This window comes from Carassius carassius, chromosome 5, assembly GCF_963082965.1.
Source record: "Carassius carassius chromosome 5, fCarCar2.1, whole genome shotgun sequence".
Lineage (NCBI taxonomy): Eukaryota > Metazoa > Chordata > Actinopteri > Cypriniformes > Cyprinidae > Carassius > Carassius carassius.
In genome coordinates this window covers 25,197,696-25,222,562 of record NC_081759.1, presented here as the reverse complement: position 1 = coordinate 25,222,562, position 24,867 = coordinate 25,197,696, and the positions used below count along the sequence as shown (strand labels likewise).

At 36.5% G+C, this 24,867-nt stretch overlaps 1 protein-coding gene across 1 annotated transcript in view; it reads left to right on the top strand.

Annotated features, from left to right (window-relative positions):
- The window catches only part of LOC132141057 (transmembrane protein 8B-like), a 153,678-nt gene extending 130,523 nt beyond the window's left edge, over nucleotides 1-23,155 (top strand). The window contains exons 9-13 of the mRNA XM_059550220.1: nucleotides 600-742; nucleotides 3,136-3,314; nucleotides 3,830-3,976; nucleotides 5,461-5,577; nucleotides 22,038-23,155. Coding sequence (XP_059406203.1) covers nucleotides 600-742; nucleotides 3,136-3,314; nucleotides 3,830-3,976; nucleotides 5,461-5,577; nucleotides 22,038-22,373 — 922 coding nt within the window. The 3' untranslated portion in view covers nucleotides 22,374-23,155. The remainder of the gene's footprint in view (nucleotides 1-599; nucleotides 743-3,135; nucleotides 3,315-3,829; nucleotides 3,977-5,460; nucleotides 5,578-22,037) is intronic.
- The last annotated feature ends 1,712 nt before the right edge of the window (nucleotides 23,156-24,867 follow it).

Genomic DNA, 24,867 nt, shown 5'->3' with positions numbered 1-24,867 from the left:
AGTGAGAGTTCATGTTAAGTTCAATATCTTCATACGAAATTGCACACAGAGTCTGTACAGTATGTATTTGTACACTACCATGGAGATTAGAGCATCAGTTTCGACTTATTTTCACATCTCATATTATCTTAAAGGGAAGAGCTGGCCTGAAAGAAGTTTCTGTTTTAATTTACTCACCCTCGTGTTGTTCCAAACATTTTCTTTTTTCACTGAACACAAAAGGAGAATTTGCAAGACTGTGCTGCTTTGTATTTTCAATGACTGAGGAGTTCAACTTCAAGAAAGGGACACAAAAGCACCATAAAAATATCGTAAAAGTGATCTATGCAACTTGTAAACTATAATTCTTGTGAAGCCATGCTACTGTATAGCTGTGTGTGAGAAACACAGAGGATAACATCTCTAATTTTGGGCTGTTTCTCACACAAAGCTTGAAAGCTTTTGCAACCCTAAAAGCTTCAGTCCCCATTTATTGTAACTGCATTTTCAGAATTCTCTGAATGTTCAAAGAAATTTCATACTGTTCATTCTTGCTAGTTTTCCTAAAAGCTTATATTTGACTTTTCACTTCTTTTTGTCATCTCCATGTTCTTGTACAGGTTTGAGATGTGCACTAATGTAACCGCTGAGGTGTACCTTCGCTCTTACCTGACCCCTTGCATCAATGACTGTGGCACCTATGGCCAGTGCAAACTCCTGCGGACCAACAACTACCTTTATGCTGCATGCGAGTGTAAAGCAGGTGAGCACCCGAAGACTTTCTTGGTGTGACTTAGTCATATTTTTAACCCTGAAACAGGCAAGAGTGGAAATTGATCAGCAAAAAATAATTTCATGTCACTTTTTATATCAATGGGCCTTATGTAATACATATAATTTTTGTAATATTTGAGATATTTTGGATGAGTACATGTTGGCGTACATGTTGGCTTTAGGTCAAACTGACAAAACAAGCACAGAAAATGTGAACCAAGTTATGTGAACCCCATACTCCTAACAATCTCAACTATGATAATGATAACAAGATTGGATGAAAAATTATTCCTCGTGTCTCCTACAAGAGACTAGAGAATATGTATTGTGTGGTGCACATTGCCTGTTTAAGGGTTAAGAAGAACAATAAAATGCATTATCTTTGAATTTTCTCATGTGTACTAAATACAGGTTTCACATTCCAGGTTTTAAAGGCCGAGGAATTTAAGAATCAGTTCACATACAGTATACTAGATAAAATATTCATGATTTTTAAAAGGTTTTTAATCTATAAGGCAGCATTCGTTTGATCAGAAATACTGAGAAAAATTATTACAATTAAACGTATTTGTTTTCTAGGCTGGATTGTTAACAGCCATTACTCCAGTCCTTCAGAAATCATTCCAATATGCTGATTTAGTGCTCAAGAAACATTTCTTATTATTAGTGTTGAAAAAACGTTGTAAGTTTAAATTTTATATTTATTTGTTCTATTTATTAGAAATATAAATATTTTGTAACATTATAAATGTTATTTCTTATTGTGCTCTTGCTGAATAAAATAAAATAAAAATCAATCAAACAATCAACCAATCTTACTGACCTAAAACTTTTAAAAGGTAGCGCGTTTTCTTCATAATGCTACAATTACAGTTTGTTTGGTTTTGTTTTGTTTTGCGAAAAAGCAGCTCATGCACTTGCCAAATTAGAAATATCAGATGTTATTATGCGTCACAAATCAAAAGTGGCGCTGAAATCCCCAGTAGTCCTAGAAGTGGCATGCAGGACATTTTTTAGTTCCTTCACTTGTAATGTGACGCGTATGCTTAAAAAAACTCCTTGAAACTTAATCTTTCAGGAAAATAAAGGAGCAGGAATTCTGTGTCATTCAACAAATTGAACAAGTCTATCCTCCCTAACCAGGGTGTTATCCCACATGCGGTTAATATGATGATAATCACAGTAAAAAATTTTAATTCCATTTATTATCTTTCTCCTCTGCTGTCAGATGCCAATCAAAGTTAATTGGCATGTTAAATGCTTCAGTTACACATGTGCCAATCATGTTGCTGTATAACTGTGAGATCACAAATCAAGTGGTTTTTAATTAGAGGACATTTGATGATCCTGAGAAATATGCTAATCACAACCTCTCAATTACAGCACCATTATAAAGCTCTGGTGCCTCGTTTCCCCCTCTCCCCCTGGATTCCTACCCATCGTTTCTTTTGTCATTAACATAGACAAATTTACCCTTTTAATGAATGTTTTCTGGCAAACAGCTGAGTGCTCTGATACAGCACGCATGCAAAGCTCTTCTCTGTTCTCGAGTGTCTGGTAAAGCTCAATTGACCGTCTTTGTCGACACTCAGCGAGACTTCAATCACGACATGCCTTTGAGGATTTTTGTTTGTGGTTTGGCTAATTAAGGCTTCGTAATCAGAGAGATTTGGGGTATGTTTTCTAGCATTTTCTATGAGAGGTTTGAGGTGCAAGTACATCTATTTTCCTTGATGGTGTTTATATAACAGTAGGCTGCCCAAATCCAATCTATATTTATGAAGCTGTTTACAATAGCTGACAGATGAGGAACAGATTGTGTGTGTGAACAAGGAAGGAAGTACATGTGTATTTCTGTGATGTTCTTTTTCTTTGTTAGCATTACATGCATTGCCAATGTGTGTATTATTATTTCGTTTTTGCTTGCTTCGTTTGCTTTGAGGATATGGACAGGAGTATATTGTACATAGCCTGCCTTTCAAAAACTTGGGGCTGCTATGCAATAAAAACTGTAATATTATGAAATATTACATTCAGAATAGCTGTTTTCTGTTCGAACATATTTTAAAATGTAATTTATTCCTGTAATGACAAAGCTGAATTACTCCAGACTTCAGTGTCACATGATCCTTCATAAATCATTATAATATGCTTGTTTGCTGCTCAAGAAACATGTATTATTATTATTATTATTATTATTATTATTATCATCAATGTTGAAAACAGGTGTGCACCATCATATTTTTGTGGAAAGCATTATACATGATTTTTTCCCCCCAGGATTCTGTAATGGGATGGAAGTTTTCATGATTAATGTTTTCTGGTCCATTTTGAGTCAACATTAGGACCATTTTGGTTATTAACCTGTGTGTGCTTTTCTAGGTTGGGATGGCTGGGGTTGTACGGACAACACAGAGGCGTACTCCTACGGCTTCCAGCTGCTCTCGACTCTCCTTCTGTGCCTCAGCAACCTGATGTTCGTCCCACCTGTGACCATCGCCATCCGCAGTCATTACCTGCTGGAGGCATCTGTCTATATTTTCACCATGTTCTTTTCCACTGTGAGTTTGAAGGCCTGGTTCAAATATTGAGCCAAAATGGGGATAGCATAAACATTTCAGTTGCTAGTTGCATGTTGACATTAACACATCATATTCCTCACTCTTCATGAATCACCTGAAATTAAATAAAGATTGTATAGTTTCAAAACATAATAAAAATTAACAATCCTAACTCTAAATTCTGAGTTGATGAGATATGTTCAAAGTCATTGTAACTTGTAAATAAACTCAATGGACCAGTTTTATAAAAGAACTGGAACTAACTGTAGTATAATTTATGTTTTATACTAGATTTGCATTCTGTTCCAGTTTTGAACAAATACACCTAATAAACGCAATAAGTGCTTGAAGACCTGCTGACTATCTCACAAACCCATCATGAGTTCTAATTCAGCATATCAGTGCAGCTGAAGTATGAAGATTACAGTTAAGGACCAGTGACATGTCAAAATGTCAGATTTTATTCATGCCTCCTCTGACTCCTCTTTTTGTTTTCTTCTTTCACCCCTGAACAGTTTTATCATGCCTGTGACCAGCCAGGCATTGTGGTCTTCTGCATCATGGAGTATGACGTGCTGCAGTTCTGTGACTTCCTCGGTTCGCTCATGTCTGTATGGGTCACTGTTATCGCCATGGCCAGACTCAAATCCATTATCAAACAGGTAAAAATCACTCAAATGCAAAATCATATGCAAATAAATAAAAAACTTGATAAACCTTGTGGTTCTTTCCTCTGAGCTTCCAAATGTTTTGTAAGTGTGGCTATAATTTTCAGTGAGCTCAAAAATGTATGAGTGTGTTTGCATTGAATAAATAATAAAACAAACCATGCTGAAACTTATACCATTCAAACTTTGGGGTGAGCATGATTTTTAAAGCAATTAATTTAAATTAAAATAATCTTTTGTTCAACAAAGTAAAAAATTGCCAATAAAGAATTATATAATGTCATGATTTCTATTTTAATTAAATATGGTTCTTTGTAACTTTATATTCATTAAAGAATACTGAATAAAATGTATCAGTTTCTAGAAAAATATTAAGCTGCACAACTGTTATATAAATAATAATAATAATAAATTATAGTAATAATAAATGTTTCTCAAGCACCAAATTAAATGAAATTTATTCTTTGCCATCACAAGAATAAATTATTTTGTAAAAATATATTAACATTCAAAAATATATATTTTAAATATTTCAGAATATAACTGATTTACTGTATGTTACTTTAAATAAATGCAGCCTTGATGGATAAGAGACTCCTTTAAAATGCATTACAAATAATACTGATCTCAAACTTTTGAAAAGCAATGTATGTGCCCAAAATTCTCTTTTTAGGGTCGCTGTACTGTATATAAGAACCACAATCTGTGGCATACAAATGACATACGAAAGCCCTGGGGCCCAGAAATGCTGTATATTTCTTGTGTCATCAAATTCTATAAATTCATTTGGTGTGATTCATGGAGGCCAGTAGTTTTTCATGGACTTTATTGCCAAGAAAAGAGCTTTCCAAGATGTGCAAGATAGCAGAAATTTTGTTCACCTCAGTAAAGCGCTTACACAGAGTGTAAATATACGAATGTCAGCAGTCTGTCATGTGCTGTCATAATGATGGTGACATTTCGCTGTGGAGCTGAGTAAATATAGGTGGACACTTTCAGGTATGTGCATACTCTCTGTAGTTCAGTCTCAGTTGCTCAACCGCTGAAGGAACACAGGGAGAAAGACAGTAAGAATGTGATTAACTTGAGTAATTTGAGTAATTTAGAATCAGAAAAATAAAGTGAGAGGACTGCTGTTTGTGATTGACGCGTCTAATGGAAAGACCAAGAAAAAATAGCTCTCCTCTAGGGAGAATGCTTCTATATGCGTTAGGTGATTGCGTGTGTTTTGCTGAGTGCTGCAGTTTGCAGACACTAATAAAATCACCAATGTCAAAACTGTTCTGAACTTTAGGAGGGAAGGAAAGAGAGTAAGAGAGACATTTTTAGCACCAGCACTCTTTACTTGCAGTCTGTCTGAGAGAGGGTGGCCGATGCAAGATGGTCCTAATTGGACTGGGGACTCACTATCGCCTCTAGACAAGATGAGTTTTTGATGTTTGGACTAATAATTTTCCTCTTTGCCGCTGTCCCACCAGGTGCTGTACTTGCTGGGGGCGATGGCCCTGTCAATGGCCTTACAGCTGGACCGCCATGGCCTGTGGAACCTGCTGGGCCCCAGTCTTTTTGCTTTAGGCATCATGGCCATTGCCTGGGTAAGTAGCATTGTGCACATGCATAGATTCCATGTGTTTAGGACTGTAATTAGGAATGTACGGATTAACCGCAAGTCAGTTATAAATCGATTAAAATATGTGACAATTCAAATCGTTGAGGTGCTAAACAAATCACGATTCAATTGGGGTAGAAGTTTATATGAATGCATGTCTGAGGGTAACTTACAGTCTTTAAAACAGTTTATATATATATATATATATATATATATATATATATATATTCATCTTGCCTCTGTATAATGTATATTAAAGTTCATAAGTGCAGCGATGCTTTGTTCACAGCGGAAACCAAGGAAACGCTTTAAGCGCCGCCTGCTGGCAGAGAGTGAATCTGCATCTCGTTCAGCTCGTCTGATGTTTCATGCAGATATTTTTTATGTATAGTTTAACAAAACTGAAGTCAAACCATTCTGTTTTTGCTTAAAATTTCATTTCATTTAGATTAAAAAACTGCTCATGTTGCATGTATGCAGCATCTTTGTTGGATCATGATTAAAATGCAGTGGTTGCCTTTCATTTTGAATGGAAAGAGCACAGACAAAGCCTTATTTTGTTTATATGAAGATATTTATTTTATTTGTTACTTACTTTTTTGATTTGGGGCTTGTTTTAAAATTTCAGCTTAGTTTGGTTATTTAAATTTACATTATATTTAAATTTAGTTATTTAGGCTTTTATACAAAGCAACTTACAAATCAAAACCAACGAAAGAGCAATAATATGGAAGTGCTCTATTAGTCATTTACAGGGATAGGCAACGTCGGTCCTGGGCTGCATCCGAAAACTTAGTCAGCTGACTTGCTGCCTCGCTGCCGTATGAGGCAGACAGGCTTCTGAGGCAGAGTAACGGTTTAATGATCTACAGCAAAATATATAGAGAGCTTTGGTGATAACCAAGTGAATATTTAATTACTGCAATATTCATTTCTCACTAGAAATGACATCAAAAGGGGAAAAGTTGATCAAAAACGTACTTTAACTCACAAAATGACCACAGGCCGCAACTTTCAGTTGAGTGAATCGTTACATCCTTAACTGTAAAGCAGCCTTATTAAATGTTTAATATATCATTTAAACATGCCAGAATGGATTTCAGTTAAATGGCTCAGAGCAAAAAAATTAACAGATGTCAGAGTTGTGGTTGCAAGATAGAGGCATTGTTGTTTGTCACAAATGATTGTTACCTTAGTTTTTGTCTTCTAAACCTATACCTGCTGAAGCCCCTGGTGTAAACCAGCAAATGCTGTGGATAAAATAAATGTTCGTAAATGTAATGAAAACATCATACACTATTATAAGGCAATGTGCCTGTTTGCCCAAAAATAACCTTGTTCTTTCAGTCTGATGGATCCAGCAGTTAAATGCCAGTGCTATTTTTTTCTTTGGCTGCTGAGTGACAACAAAGCACCTTTTCAATATCTATAATTTATGAAGGCATTTCACGTTACCTGGTTCAGCATGTGCCCCCTCGTTCAAGGCTGCATTTATCTATGCATTAGCATGGTGTGGCATTCAAAGTTTTTCCATTCTGTCAGTATTAGAGACACCCTTGCTGTTCTATTACCAGGCAGCTTGAACTTTATGCTAATTTCTCAAGCGACCACACTGCTTTCCTGAAGTGAGATGATAAAAAAATAATGGGTGTTGGACAAGGAGAAGTCTTTGCCAGAGCCTCTGGCAAATTACAGTTGAGTGTGAGAAGCATGTCTTCCCTTGAGTCAGTTGTGCTGCTGGATATATACATGCAGAGAGAAGAGGAGCCAATGAACTACTACTGCAGCTACAAACAGAGGTGGGTAGAGTACCCAAAAACTGTACTCAAGTAAAAGTAAAAGTACTTCTAGAAATATTTACTCAAGTAAAAGTAAAAGTACTAGTCTTGAATAGTTACTTGAGTAAGAGTAAAAGAGTATCGGATAAAAAATCTACTCAAGTAGTTAGTTACTAGTTACTTTGGGTCATATATACTGAGCCTATTTTTATTTAGATATATAGATAAAATGTATGTAATGTATGTGTGCGTGTATAAATGTATATATTTCATCAGCCTTTACTCCAATTTATGTAATTTATTATAAAACCCTGTCTGTTTACTTAAGTAACAGATATAGGTGTCATGCCATAACATATTTTTAATACGACTAACTTTATATTAAATGTGAGTTTAACATTGAAAGTTAATGTGATATAAATATTGCTACTAATCTTTCATTGTTCAGAAAGAGAGATATAACATTTACATTATTAAAGATAATTTTCACTGACAGTCTAGATTTCAATCACTCTCAGAAACTCCCATTAAAATCACTGAAACTGTTAACACTGTGAAATCAATATCTTAATTAAAAATTCGTACACACATCTGCACTTTGTTGTTCCTGCGAGAGAATTCGCCAGAAAGAGGTATTCAGTCAGTGAGCGAGTGAAGGAAGCACCGGCATTTTAGCGATGACTCATCTGAACGCCTCTGATTGGCCAATGCTTTAATAAGCTCAAAAGAATCATGTGTGATTTGTTATAATACGCAGCGCTGTATAAACGCATCTATCTCTGGCTAAGCGCCAGCAAGCAATCACAGATCTGAATTTAGCAGCTGATAATATGACTCGCTGAACGTACTTGCACCAGTGTGATTGTATTAAAATTAATAAAATCTTAATCGGCTATTTTTTGTTTTTTGGAAGCTGCATTCAACTTGACTCCCCTCTGTTATAAGCCACACACGTACAACAAACTAATGTCACAGTGGTATCGTGTACTGTAATCGAATGTAGCCCAAGTTATTACCTGTTAAACAGTAGACAGCACACGCGGTGTTCATCTAATAAGGATCTCAATCGCTAGCAAACAATAACCTTTGCAGATTTCAATTCAGTGCAGTTCCAGCCACGTTTTCAACGCTCTTTCTGTTCTTAAACGTTACAACTCCGAGTGAACCACTTCAGACGCTCAGCGCGTGCGGCAGGGAACTGAACGACTCATTCAAACTGATTCATGAACCAATTCACCCGTTTGCCAATTGGTTTGATCAAGCCTTTGAACAGAATTGACTCAAAAGAATGAATCATTCGCGAATGGGCATCGCTCATTGCCCAGAGAAAAGTAGACGGCGCGTTTGGAATAAACTGATGCATTTATTGCATTAAGATAAAGTAACGAGAGGAGCGTCTCCCACAGTAACGAAGTAAAAGTACAGATTTTCCCCCAAAAATTTACTCAAGTAAGAGTATAAAGTACCCATCTTTAAATTTACTCCGAAAAGTATTCGTTACCCCAAAAAATTACTCAAGTAAATGTAACGAAGTAAATGTAACTCGTTACTACCCACCTCTGGCTACAAAGATATACTGTATTGTGTGAGAGAGAAATAATGAGAGAGAAATAATGAGAGAGAATAGCAAAGGTTCAACAATGACTACGACAAGCACAGATCATTTCTTTCTCACGTGACCTAAACTTGCATCTGAAGGCACTTATAATGCTTCTAATAGAATAGAATGAGGAAAATGTCATCTAAACAGAATGACACTTTGGATATTCTTATTTTGGTCTTGATGTGCTACGTATTTGCTCTGCTTAAACCTGATTTTTGATGCACATTTATGACACAACCTGTCCTCCAACCAATACGCTCGTATAGGTCGTTTGTCCAAATCCCTGAAATACGACCCATGAGAGCGTATCCTACAATTGCACCCCTATCGGCAAAACGTCGTTTTCATATTAATGTTTTGTATTCTTTTATTTGCACTCTGGTTTGTGTTTCGTGTAGCTCAGTTGGTAGATTATTGTGCTGTACCTTGATATGTAATCATGCTATCATGGGTTCGATCCCAGGGAACGGACATGCACGAAAATGTATATGCTCAATAAATCATAATTTAGCATGCTTTCTGTGAGGGTTAGGTTTAGGGGTGGGGTTAGGTGTGGTCATTCGAACGAATAAGCAACCTAGTAAAATATGTAGGAAATACTGTGAGATCGGTGTAAAAAGCCCACACATTGCATTTAAATAAACGTGCGTTTTGATTGGTAATGACGTGATACGTCATTTCATGACGACAGACGCAACGCGATACTTTCATTATTTTTACGCCCGCTAGATGGCGCTTAACTTTAAAACGTAAATATGGGTCGTAATAAGGTGCTTGTACAAACGACCTATATGGTCGTTTTTTATTGGAGGACAGGCTCCTTTTAATAAAGACAAAACACATGAATAGGCTGAAATCTTCTTGCATTTCTGAATGTCATATTCGAAAACAAGAGTACAGATTATTCTAATTCTTTCTAAGATTCATTGAATGTGACACAGACTGTCAAATACACACGTCTATCATCTCCATGGCACATAATGTCTTTGTAGTTAAAACATGTCAGTTGACACCTTTATTTCAAAGCTCCCCAAGCCTTCGCAAACACAGGACAAAGTGTCCAACTGTGTGATTCTTTTTTAGCACTGAGGGAAAAGCTAAAATTTATCAAGCTTGTGACATGCTACGTCCACACAATTTGTTTACAGTGCAATTTATCATTATCTTCTGTGATCCTCTTGTTGTGTTTTTGGGCTCTGCAATCTGAATGTACACGAAAAGCTTAAATTAGTTCAAGTGAAAAGTGTTATGCCTAAAGTTAACAACAACATTATATAATAATTTTTTTTACAAATACTGAATAATTTCATCAGTGTTCATTAAACTTTTTAAATTTCATTTATTTTATTATATATATATATATATATATATATATATATATATATATATATATACGGAGTGAGGCCAGTGGAGTGATTGGGAAATGAGTGACACCTGCTCCACTCACCGGTCTCAAGTCCCATGGAGGAGATCAGAAGGATACAAAAGAGGAGCGACGACAGTGAAGGATGAGAGAGGACCAGGCCTGGACTTTATTTTGTGTTTGGTTTCTGTTTTGTCTTTATTTTCGTTAAGTTTCGTTTGATTGTCTGCCGGTTCCCGCCTCCTTCTTCCAGTGATTATGGAGTTTTTATATTGTTACTATATGTGTGTGTGTGTGTGTAAAGAGTTCATTTGCAAAAATAGATAACTCAGTTTTTAACAATTTTCAAAAGTCATGTTTTTTCATTGTGCATTCCAGTTCATCTCAATCATACTGATGTTTGGTTATTTTGATTATGTAAAAAAAAAAAAAACAACAACAGCTAACTAGCACAATAAAACACAATATAATAATAGTAACATGACTTGAAAAAACTGGATTTTGCAAATACGTTTTTCATATATGTATATATGAATTCATGATAGGTCCATCTTCTTGAATGGTTTGTCATTGTTAAAAATCTTTTTCTTTGGAAAATTACTGGGATTTTTACCTCTAGAACACTCCTGTTGATCTCTATTGAGAGACAAAGAGAAACATATTGTCTGGATGGGTGTTTTCTCTTCCCTTACAGTGAGATGTGAGTTTCATTTGGTATATCCAATAACAGCCACATTTTGAACACTTTCTAACACTTAAAATCAAATTACACCTGCTAGAGGAATACACATTTTATTTTTACATTAGAATAATGCTTGAGATATAGCCTACAAACCAAATAAAGGCACATGATGTTTAAAACATAGCTTTGTGAGTGGAAGAATAAGAACCCTTTGGAATTCTCAGCATTTTTTCTACAAACGTTTCTAAAGTGTGATCGCTGTCAAAACATTTTCTGTAAAGCTTTTTGTTGTGATCATACCACTCATAGCAGTTAGGTATTTTTACTGTTTTTTTAATTGTTAAGTTTTAATCGGATTATGGGATGTTTTGCTAAAATGGCCTGCTTTGATCAGGGAATAGTAGTTTATTGGAGGTCAACATTCTGACTAAGCCATAACAAGAATGTATCTGATGTGGATATACAGCTACTTTTGGACTGTCATGTTGCATGACCCTTCTTAATTTCATATTCAGGGTCATTCAACACCTTCTGCTGTGGAATTTCTTGATACTATTTTAGTGCAGCCAGGCCCTGATGCAGCAAAGCTAACAAATCTCATTACACTTCCCCATGCTTCATATACAGGATAAGGTTTCTTTCTCCTCAGATTTTATTTTTATTTATTTTTTTAGTGATACTTTGGAACTTGGAGGAGGCCTTTGCAAACTTTCTGTGGTCATCAGCAGTAATATTTTAAAATATTTTTGTTTTTCTCTCTTTGGTGCCCTCCCATGGCTCTCTTGATCCATGACTCATGCGTTTCATTGTTATGAGCCTCAACAACTCCATTTTATAAATTCTCTGACAATTTTTATGAAATAGTACCTATATATGTTGTATATTGTATATATTGTAACCTGATGACATATGAATATATGTGAAGTGTTTTGACAGATTTCAAACAGAAATGATGTAAAATTAAAAGGAAATATTTATGATTTCACCACTAACTGAAGTAATTTGTTTGGTAGGCCTGTAATACTGCATAAAGTATCAAATAAAATACATTTGTATTTATTTTTATTTTTTTCTCTTTTTTATGCAAAAATAGAGTAAATACTTCTTGTGAATATAATAGACAGATGATAGAGAAAAATATAATTTGCATCTATTTCATTATTTAGAAAAATCTGTGCAGAATCAGGTATGAGTAAAAAGGGGTGGTTGATTGCGATTTCACTTTTTTAAAGTTAGTTAGTGTATAATGTTGCTGTTTGAGCATAAACAATATCTTCAAAGTTGCAGTGCTGAAAGTTCAATGCAAACAGTCTTTTAAAAATCTGGCAGTTTAATGCCTACAAATCACACTTCCACCACCTTTTTTGACATTCTGTGGTATGATTTTCTTTTTATAAAATGCTGTGTTGGTTTTATGTCAGATGTAATGGGACACACACCTTCCAAAAAGCTCAACTTTTGTCTCATCAGTCCACAGAATATTTGCCCAAAAGTCTTGGGGATTATTAAGATATTTTTTGGCAAATGTGAGACAAGCCTTTATGTTCTTTTTGGTCAGCAATGGCTTTTGTCTTGGAACTCTCTTGGAACTCTCCCATGGATGCCGTTTTTGTCTTATTGTTGAATCATAAAAACTGACCTTAATTGAGGCAGGTGAGGCCTGCAGTTCTTTAGATGTTGTTCTGGGTTCTTTATGACCTCCTGGATGAGTCGTCGTTGTGCTCTTGGAGTAATTTTGGTAGGCCAGCTACTCCTGGGAAGGTTCACCACTATTCCACGTTTTCTCCATTTGTGGATAATGGCTCCGATGCAAACTAGTTAACTGTCTGTTGGTCACTTTGAGCTATGACGATGTTGACATTAGGGGTCTTACATGGGAGCCCGAATCCTCTCTGATTAAGAGAAAATGCCAGTGAAATGTGGCTAGTGGATTTTGCATACCTGAGCCACTCACTGTTCATACGGGTATAAATAGTGCATCCACTCATCAGATTTTTGCTTTGGAGCCAAGTGAATAATCAAAGTTTGTGAGTCACCAGGTGAATTCTCTCTGCTGCTGGAAGAAGAGGCTGTTCTAGGTGGCGTTACGGCACAATCAACGGTGTCCCTGTTAATTCAGCAATTCCCCTAGGTGCTTTATCTAAAAAAGCATGTATTTTTAATGACGCCATTCTGTCCGTGTCCTCTTGGTTGTGGTAATTTCCTATTCTTTGTCAACAGACATGATTGTTGGCTTTGGCGTCTGGGCATCCAGCACACTTAAGTTGCGTTCGTGGATGGTTCATGCGTTTACTGTGAACATGTGACCATGGGATCGATGTGTTCGCACCTCTCTCTCCTCACAGGGGTGGAAGGGGCTCCCTCTGTCACTTCCTTTGATGGTTTCTCTGCCACGAGCAGAGAACTATCGGCTAGTGTTCTGGGGGATCTGAGGGTTGCAGTGAGAGTCTCTCCATCGGGCCAGTCCCCATGGACCTCTTACACCTCCTACAGCATCTGTCCTGTGTGGCTCCCCGGTGATTCTGCTGTCTCCTGTCTCCTGTCCAATGCCGGTAAGCTGATGGCGGCTCTCACCACCACAGCTTACACGGCTGTGGGCCAAGCCACCTCTGCCCTGCATGCCATGGTTATCCTGCAGGTCCACCAAGCCAAGGCACTCAAACAAATGCACGAGGGTAGTACCTACCCGGGGTTGATGCAGGAGCTGTGCTCGACAACCGACTTCGTTCTCCGGGTGATTAAGGTCCACACTTGTGGCCCAAGAGTGCAATCTATGGCACAGCCTTGCTGAAATGAGTGACATCAACAAAGTGCGCTTTCTTGATGCTCCCATCTCCCAGCCTGGAGTGTTCGGCGGCACTGTCAAAGACTTTGGCGGTGGAAAGGTTATGACCTTTGCATAGCATTTGTCTGACAAGTGCCTGATTGTCAACATTTGCCATGCCATAGGGTTGTGATGGGTTTCAGGTTGTGGTGCTTTTCATAGACCCCTAATGTTGGCATCAACATAACTTGAAGTGACCGACAGATAGGGAATGTCTCGGTTCATAACGGACATACCTGTAACTTCTCCATTCCCTCCAACAGGAAATGAGGGTTACGTATGTAACCGAGACGTTTCTAGTTAATAAGCTTCTATTCTGTGATATGAATATACTGTCTGAGCTTCATGCATGATGCAGCATTTCACAGACAGAATGATAAATAACTGCTGAAAACGTAAGCAACTATGCTGAGTAGATTGTGGGCTAATAATACATTTTGCTCTGCATTTCAATGCTCCAAAAGCATGCTAACCAGATTTGAGGCGTGAAGCACCATGTTTCAGATTGTGTCCAGGCATCATTGATTCATGTGTCATCTAATCAATATCTGAAGGTATATCCTGCATGACCGATGAATTCTTTATAAATGTATTAGTGCTTATCCCTCAGAGGTGGTTAAATAAGTGTGATTCATCTCAGAAGCAGCCTGTACTGTTTAAGGATGTGGTCAGGACCGTAGGTGTTGGATTCCAACCCTACTGTCAAAACAGCAGCCTTATAATGGTACATATAAATGACAATCAATTTCAATGCAACTCAAAAGAAACATATGGGAGTCAAGCACATTTTGAGAATAATCCTCATCAATAAACAGCATGCGACATGAAGACCAGAACATATGGGGTTTGCTGTGATGTGCACCAGTATGAAGTGTTGTTTTGTTGTTGTGTGTTTGGGTTGGTTCAGTCAAGGCCCATCAGTTAAGTGTCACATTTAGAGCTCATCCGTTTCATTCTGTCCTTTTGCAACATGCACCTGTTATGTGCCTGGAGATTAATGAGTGGGGAAATGTTGACAGAGGGCAGGATGTTTCTTTCTCCTAATGGTTTAAGCTGTAGAATTCATTATAAACTCATAATGATACTGATATTTGCATACACTCTAAAAATGTTTTGTCATCTGTCTAAATGAACTGTTTTTTATTCATTATTTTGTTAATGTGACTAGTTAATATGATTAAACTAGATTACTCCAAATAATATGATTTTTAAGAGACAACACAGGTAGAAATACCAGCATACTGTAACAAAGGCACATTTTAAGTAAGATAGATAGATAGATAGATAGATAGATAGATAGATAGATCGATAGATAGATAGATAGATAGATAGATAGATAGATGATAGACAGACATACAGACAGACACAGACAGACAGATAGATAGATAGATAGATAGATAGATAGATAGATAGATAGATAGATAGATAGATAGATAGATAGATAGATAGATAGATATAGATAGATAGATGATAGACAGACAGACAGACAGACAGACAGACAGACAGACAGATAGATAGATAGACAGATAGATAGATAGATAGATAGATAGATAGATAGATAGATAGATAGATAGATAGATAGATAGATAGATAGATAGATAGATAGATTTATATGTGCTGTACATTTCAAGTAAAATGTGCATTTGTCACATTAAGGGAATATTTCTACTTTATCATTAATGTAGTAATAATATAAGTAATATAAGTAATAATAATACTTAATAGTAATATGTGTATTTATTATTAGGGGCCAAGCACCGAAGGTGTATCCCTCATAGACTGTAAAAAAAGATGGACGACTCGCCTTCGCTCTCTTCCATTGGTCAAAACTGAAGCCGCCAGTGTCCCGATATGGCGCTGACATCTTGGACTTGCGCCTGCGCAGATAGCGATCTAGGGATCAGTTCTGCGCAGTAGCTATGCGCAGTAGCAAGCAGGAAGTAAAGCCTTAAAGCCCCACCCCTGTGCCCCGCCCTCACTCTCCCTCGCAGAATGCACATACCGTAATCTGCACTGTTTTGGAAGTGGAGTCCTGCTCCTGTGAACTCTGTCTGCTCCGTTCCACTCCAATCTCATTAAAATAAGGTAAATACAATCTCCTCAGTCCTCCGAAGATCATGAAAAAAGCCTGTTGACGCTTCAGTGCCTCCTCGGCTCATAGAGCTGTCAATCACAGCTGTCAATCACGACGTCACACCACTGTTTTTAGAGCATTAAATAACTATCTAAAAAACAACTTATTTTAAAAACGCACACTTGAATTTACATTAGCGTGATACAAACTACAGTAAATGACAAAAAACAGCTTCGGAAAAAAAGATATTTGAAGGGTAATTTAATTGTTTAGTTGGTCTCGCGTCCCATTGAATAACATGGGGAGGCGGGGTTTATGACCTATACTAGGACCACTCACCAGGGGGCGATCGAGACATTTTGGCTTCACTTTTCAGGGCTTGTGCGGCACGCTTGGTATCCGTTAGGATTCTTATTATTATTCTGCTTCTTCTTCCGCCACAAGTCTATGGCAGCCCATACAACCACTTGCGGGAAAGTTGTGCAATTTGGCACACTGATAGAGGACAATATCAACATTAACCACAGCATGTTTAGAGACTCTGACTCCAACTCTCTAGCGCCACCACTTGTCCAAAGATTAAAAGTTTCTATGCTAATAACTTTTGAACCGTAAGCCACAAAAGTACAATTATTTTTCCTCTGAATCCTTGGCTTATGCCAAGTCGAATGAACACCAAAATTCAAAAATCGCAAGGTTTAGTTTTTTTGCTATATTTTATTGTTCGTAAAACATACTTTTTCGAACTCGTCCTAGACGGTTAGTCTGATTTTCACGAAAATTGGAATTCAGGTTGATTCATCCAACCGTTCTCGAATGAAAGTTGAACAAATTTGAAGAAAAGCAGCAAGAATGCATGTGAGGCTATATCTCGGCAACGGTTTGGCATATTGAAACCAAACTTGGTGTGTGTTATAATAACCATGACCTGAGACTACCTGCAGTGTTTCGATGCAGCGCAACCTAGTGGTCAGGAGATATGAAAAATGCATATTTTTGCTTATAACTTCTGAATGGTTTGGCCAAAAATCACACAATTGGTCTCTTTAGATTCAGCGAGGCATGTCGAGTTTAATGATATAAAATTTTCGGCCATTTTGAATTATGTTTTAAAATGCTGTATTTTTTGAATGCATTATCGTATCATTACGAAAATAATTACAAAAATCTTCGGCTCCATGCCCTGAAGGTACTCAAAAAGTTTGTTTGCAGCGCCACCTTGTGGTCAAGAGTTATAATTAAATATCACAAAAATGCTAATAACTTTTGAATAAATTAGACTATTGAAATGAAAATGGTCTCCCTATATTCTGTGGATAATGCCGAGAGCACCGATACCAATTATGCAAAAAATTTGCCTTACTTCCTGTCCGCCATTTTGATTAATGTTGAAAACCTACTTTTTCGAACTCCTCCTAGACCGTTAGTCCGATTTTCACCAAATTTGACGTGAATCATCTTCAGACCATGCTGGCAAAAAGTTATGGATTTTGTGTCGATATACAAAACGGTTCTCATTTATCGCATTAACGAATTTGCTGGAAGGGTGCCAAAATTCATTTGAGGCTGTATCTCTGCAACGCTTTGACATATTTGCACCAAACTTTGTATGTGTCATCGCCACCTAACACTGACCATGCCACATAAATTTGGTAACAGCGCCACCTATTGGTCAAGAGTAATAAACCATTCATTAACCATGAATAATTACACTCATAAAAATGCTAATAACTTTTTAATGCATTAGCCTATTGCAACGAAACTGGTCTCAAAATATTCCCTGTCTTATGCCGACAACATAGATACTAAATATGCCAGATTAAGATGAACTTCCTGTCCGCCATTTTGATTTATGTTGAAAACCTACATTTTCGAACTCCTCATCAATCGTTAGTCCGATTTTCACCAAAATTGAATCAGATGATCTTCAGACTGTGCTGACACAAATTTATGGATTTTGTGTCGATAGACAAAACCATTTTCGTATACCACAGCAACAAATGTGAGGCACAATGCCAAAATGACACTTGAGGCTGTATCTCTGGAATGCTTTGGAATATTGACACCAAACTTTGTTTGTGTTATTGTCATCTCACACAGAACCAGTGATAATTTCGTTGACTAAGTATTTTCGTCATTATTTTCGTCACGAATATATTTTTGCGGACGAAAACGAAACGAAAACTAAAAAAGAAGTCACTGATGGAGACTAAAACTATGACTAAATTGATTGACATTATCGTCAACGAATAAAGGACAAGACAAAAAGACTGTGACGAAAATCAAATCAGCAGACGGGAGAGATGCGAGGAATGAACAAAAGAACCGGCAAAACGGAACAGGCGAGACTGCATGAGAGAAGAGAACCAATCAGAGCCTGACTTATTGAGACGTGAAGCGAAAGTATTCCGTTTTTGAATGAGCTCCCGGGAAGACGGCATTCGAAGAGGTGATGTCTTAAAGAGCGACAAAATGTCCACACCTCACTTCACGTTTGAAGATGAACAAAACAAAACTAAATGTAAAGCATGCGGAGCAATCATTCGTGGCAAGAACACAACCAATTTGAAAAGACATTTACAAACGAGCCAACCGGACATTTTCTCAAAGGTAAATTCACAACAATGTTCTTTTGTTTATTGAGCTAAGCAAAATTGGAAGACTGCAGTGCGTAGATGTTGTAGCGTTAAATATTACGAACTGAAAAGTACTGTAAAATAGCCCCTTCTTCAAGTTAGATGAGCGCACCATACTAATACGTAATATTATGCTACATACATTTGATTAATACTAATGTTTAATATATTTTATAATGTTCTACTTGTTGACAATATCACAAATATTTCTAGATTAGTCATGTGAAAAGTTAATGTTCACATCCTATCATTATACATACTAATCTAGCAATATTGTAGTATTTAAAACATACAATATTGCTAGACAAATGAATACCTTATAAAATCTTGTTACTTTTTTATCCACCTAGCTGCCAACTTATTAAATATTTACTTTAAATAAAAAATTTTTGCACTTATTGTTCAGCTCAGCTGTAAGCTTTAAGGTCCTGGACCTAACTTTATTTTTCTTTTATTGATGGTCAATTGGCAGCTAGTAATTGTTTACATTATCATGACAGTGTTTGTTGCTGCATAAAAGCTTTTGAATTGAAATAAAGACACAGTTGTGTTGAAATAAAGTTGAATTTGTGTTTTATATATTTTGGTTAAGTGTTTCCTATACCAGCGGTAAAAAATTGTCTAGTAAATCTGTTATTGATTTTAGTCTTATTTTAGTCGACTAAAATACCAAGCAATTTTAGTCGACTAAAACAAGACTAAAATTAAAAACAAATCGATGACTAAAACTTGACTAAAACTAAAAAGAATTATAGTCAAAAGACTAAGACTAAAACTAAATTAAAATTTCGTGTCAAAATTAACACTGCACAGAACACACCAAAATGATTTGATTACAGCGCCACCTGTTGGTCAAAAGTGATAGGCCTTTTAATCTTATTACTAGTGGTTGTCTTTATGATTTTTGAGCCATTTCAATTACAATCATCCTAAAATTGGTTTAATTGCTCATTGTTGCACTTCGTGTGATGCTCCATGCCATGCTTAGCTCCTCAACTTTCCGCTGGAGTGCTTGGCCCCTTAATTGCTGCTTTCAGCTATATTTATTATTATTATTATTATTAATGTTGTTGTTGTTTAATTTACTATTATCATTATTATTATTATTATTTAAAACAAACTGTGTATTACAGGTTCTGATTTAGAGGAAAAAATGGATAAGTTGCAGCCCTTTAAAAGAGAACAGTGAATCTGAGGAATGTTTCTACCTCTTAAGTGTCTTTAAAGACAAAACTTTAATCAAATGAATGGGTGTTGTCATAAACACAGGTTAAATCACAGCTGAACTGTCATCAGGAAAATCCATCAAATGCATTTTTGACAGAGAAATGCATGTAAAATAACTCTCAAGGCCACTCAAGCAGTAAATTCAATAAACTTGCACAATCGCCGCAAGAAATAATTCAGTGAGTGCTCTTTCCAATGTATGGAAATGACAAAATATACATAATGGCTTTGAAGGCTTTCCGGTACATTCTCAGATAAGGATCTTCTGAAGTATGTGACTGTAATGTGACAAGAAATGAGGACAAGAAATGCAATTCCTCAGCAATTATAAAGTTTCACAAACTTTAGTAACTTTGGTTTTGAAATTGCTCAGGAAGCCGGCAAAAGCTGGAGTCGAATCAGTAATCAGAGGAATATGAGATTTGCAATGTCATAGAGGACCCACACCTTTCTATATGCAGGAGAAATGTGATTGAGTCGTCAGAAGTCACCTGAGTGTGTGTGTGTGTGTGTGTGTGTGTGTGTGTGTGTGTGTGTGATTGACTGCTGCACATGCTTGACAGCAGTAACAATGTAGAATCATGAGATTTAAAGCATCTCGGGCATTTCGTCCCCTTGCTTTTTAAATCCTGCGGCTTGCTATACTGTCATAGGATATTAAACACTGGCTTTGAGTGTGTGCTAGAGCTCCCATTCTATATTGCCTCAGCTGTATAAGACAGTTTTTCATAGTTAAAATTCATACCATGGCTATAAAATTGTAACCTGGGGCAAAGTTCTAGTCTACATGTCGTCAACCAGTGGAACATTATAATTGAAATGTCATGACAGACAGGGAGAAAAGCAAAGAATTTCAATCTCTGCACTGGCAGGACAGGGGGAAGTTTAATAATGACAAGGAGAACATCAATAAGTGGTAGAGCAAATCTGATGGACACAAACTAGTGACAAGTGTGCAACAAAGCCTCCCCAGTTCTAACCGTAGAGTTTACATTTGTTAATCTGTGTTACACATCTGTTAAACAGTGTTTCTCTACACTCAGCTGATAGATGAATACCGTGTAATGGCATTAGTAGGAGCATGAGTGGTGTGAAGAGCATGTGGTGTGAAGTGTGGGAGGACAGAATGCTTTACAGTCTTCATAAATATCAGGGTCCCTACAAGCTGGAGAATTGAATTCCTATGAAGTCTGTAAATTGTATGTCCACCTTTATAACTGTTTATACATTCAGATCGAGCTCTAATAGCAGCGGCTCAAGTATATCTTTATGTGTCTGCAGAAGCATCATGGGCACTAAATCTAATGGGGCGAATTCAGATATCTGAGCCAGCTGGATTAAAATGTTTTTTATTATTGTAAGTAATAAAATGGGTGTTTTAAATACCGTTAAAACAGTCATATTTGGGTCAGTCTGTCTCATTTTGGTCAGTCCACTTGTACCCTATGAGGTTTTTTATTTTATTATTATTATTATTTCATTCATTGAAAATCCATACTGACTGTTAGGATCCATTGCAAATGTGCTTATTAAATACAGATTAAATATTAGGTCAAAATTCATTGTGAATGCTAACAGCAATTTTTCTAGGTTTTTTTTCTAGTTTTTTTTCTACTCTTACATTGGGTTAAATCAAGTTACCCAACTATGGAAACCTATTTTTGCCACATTAAAAAAAAAAGAAAGAAAGAAATCTATTAAAAAATGTTATTTTTTGACAAAAAGTCATATCATAAATGTGAAAAAGTAAAAATTCTGACATAAAAAAAAATTATGGAAGTCAAACCAAATAAAAAGTCATAATTTAGGGAAAAAGTCGAAATTATGAAATACAATTTTAAGTCACAATTATGAGTTATTATATTTATAACTTTTTAGCTCATCGTTTCAACTTGACTTAGTGTCTTAATCAAACTTGTTTGTCATAACTATGATTTTGTCACAATTAAGATTTACCAAAGCAGTGGCAGAAATGGGCTTCCAGAAGTGTGTTTAGCTACTGACCAAGAAAAATACATTTATGTACAGTATAATTTACACTTAAAGAGTACAGTAAAAAGTATAATCAGCTTTAATACTTTTTTAAAGGTAAAACAGTAATACTTAACTGTTAACTGTCTTTGAGATGACCACAATCGGTGAACTAGATAACACTTGATTGGTTTGTGTGTCTTATTAATTCATGCATCTTTCTCATGTGTTTAAGACTGTGCTGATTTATTCATGACTGACTGTGTCTCTGTCTTTTTTGTTCTTCAGACTGTGCGCACCATCCACCGGCGCCGCTGTTACCCACCGACCTGGAAGCGCTGGGTCTTTTTCTTGTTCCCTGGCACCACCATCGCCACATCAGCGGTGGCCTTATACGCCTTCGTGGAGACGGAGGAGAACTACTTCTACATCCACAGCATCTGGCACATGCTCATCGCCGGGAGCGTTGGCTTCCTTCTGCCACCTCGTGCCAAACCTGACGTGAAAGTCACTCCCCTAAAGCGGCGGCGAGGCTGTGGCTACCAGCTCTGTGTGAACGAGCACGAAGAGATGGGACTGGTGGACCCAGCGATCATTACCATCAACAGCATATGCACCAGCTGATGATGTTTAGCAACATGGACTTTTATTTGCCTTTCTTGTCCTTCCTTTGGAATATAAAAACACGGAAAACAAAGCCAGAGAACTTACTGATGCACTGTAAATAATTTTGACCGAAACACACACAGACATACACGCGCTCCTGAATATACGTACAAGTTTTTGTCATCGTTATTTGGATTACTATTATTGTTAATATCGTTTGCACTGTTAGTATCTGGGAATGGTTTGTGTCAGTACAGCGATGCACTGTTATTAGTGCATTATTTAAACCGTCTGAGCTGATTTTTCTGCTGCTATTGACAGTGACTGTAAAATTGAAAAATGTGTCATTTAATTTATTCATTGTTTTCTGGCACTCAAATGACCAAATGTTATATTGTGTTTAGAGGATGCAAAGGAAGAACATTATGTGGATGTATCAAGAGCACTGCTTTTTTAGTTTCCTTTCTAAACATCTTTTGCACTGAGACACAAAAAATGTGATACTGTACATTTTTTTAAATATAAGTATAGTTATGATCCAGTCACAATGTGTACATGTATAGTATAGTTGTTTTCAGTGGAATGTCTGATTGTACTTTGGATTGCATTGTATTGCCTTTGCAGCATTATTGATTGTCGATTTATAGAGGGTTTAGGAAAGTGTCCATTGCCAAGACCAGGTTTTAATACGAAACCTCAGTTAAATAACCTCATATTTCCTGTTGTATTTACCTAGTGAGGATCAGAGGGAGACATTTTAAAGCTAAAGCAAATAAACGTTTTATTTTTTCTGTATCAAATCATATTCTTTATTTTGCTAGGTGTAAGAAATGATGTGTTACTTCTTGAAATTGACACACCAGACTGCTGTTATACTCTGATATATTTAAGAGACGAGAAACCACAAACGGGCCTCTGGGATTCAAAACCCATTTTTAAATAAATAATGTCCTCCTAACTTCATATGAGGACATCAACCTCTGTATGTCATTTCTTATGAGGATGTGTGTTTTAAAGTTCAAGGCATATGTGCTTTCATATCACACATCACTCTTAAACAACATGGAGTTTTTTTTTTCTTGACACCAGACAGTGGTACAATTCATCTGTCATATCTGCCTCTGACTGGGGATGAATCATGTGCCATGCTACTTGTTAATGAATAATTATCAGCATTCTCCAAAATCAACATTTGTGCAGTTTGTTGAACAAAGTAACCCCTTTTAATTGAAAGGACGTCCAGTGATTCTAACTGAAATTAAATCATTGCTATCATTGTCCTGATATGGGCAAAGTTGCTGTAAAGAAAAAGAAGAATAATAAAAAAAAAAAATTATGCTTGCAATAAGTTTATTTGGTCAGAAACAAACTGTACTTAATTTAGATGTACTTTGGTGTACTTAAAATTGTTTTGCAATAGTGATCTATAAACCCTAGTGTGTTCATTGCATATACTGTGTGCCCTCTAGATGATGAGTAGGTAAACGAAGTAGGCCTCTGACCTAATGAAAACCATTTATTTCACTCATTCAAAATCATTTTCAATTCACAAAATGTCCTCTGCCACAATTTGCAGTGTAATTAGGACATGGTATTAAAATTATGATCTAATCCATGCGCTTTCAGTAAATGTCTGAGTATCTGCATTGCAAAGGAAGTGGCTCAGCAGGAGTCTGGACTGACAGCAGCATTGCAAATGGGAGGAGCAGCGTAACGTGTTTTAATTAAGATATGCATATGAATTTGTTTGCAGCCACTGAGGGCAGAATGACAGCACACAAATTAGTCCAATGAACGAGTGACACATAAGCCTGACACACACTCTGACACATGAAGCATAGTGGTTGAACAGGATACGACTAACTCCAAATAAACTGTAAAGCATTTTAATGCAATCAATTCAACACATACAGTACGAATAAAGTCATTTTAAACATTTCACCAGTGAAAAACATAAAGTGTAGTGCGTTTCTATTTTACATTTTATTATACATGCATGTTATTCAAGTCTTGCATTTTTGGCATAAGTGCATATCATAATAATATGTGCATAGAGAAATCAGTGAAACCTGCAGGTTTGCCTCATGTTTTGTGCGTTCCTTTGTGTGCTGTTATTTCAGTAGTAATGAGAGAGAAAGTAGAAGGTAGTGGTTTTAGCAGACATTAAAATCTGTCATCAAACAGAATTGCAAAAACGATGATTGTAACCTTACAGGTTTCCTTACACTTCCCTTGTCGGCTACTGGTTGAATAAACTGATGGTCCTGCCCAAATCTAATCACATTGGATGAGCCAGTATTACTGTTGTTGGGCTGGTTTTGAACCATACTACAGTAAAGTGTATTATACTGTATACATTATAGTATTTACAACAATTTGTTAATGAATGCTACAGCATACTGTAGTATCAACTATAGAGAACTGATAAACTGTAATAAATAATGTAGTATCCTTTAGTTTTTACTACAGTAAACTTAAGTGTATTGTAGGACAATATACCCTATAGTTGTAG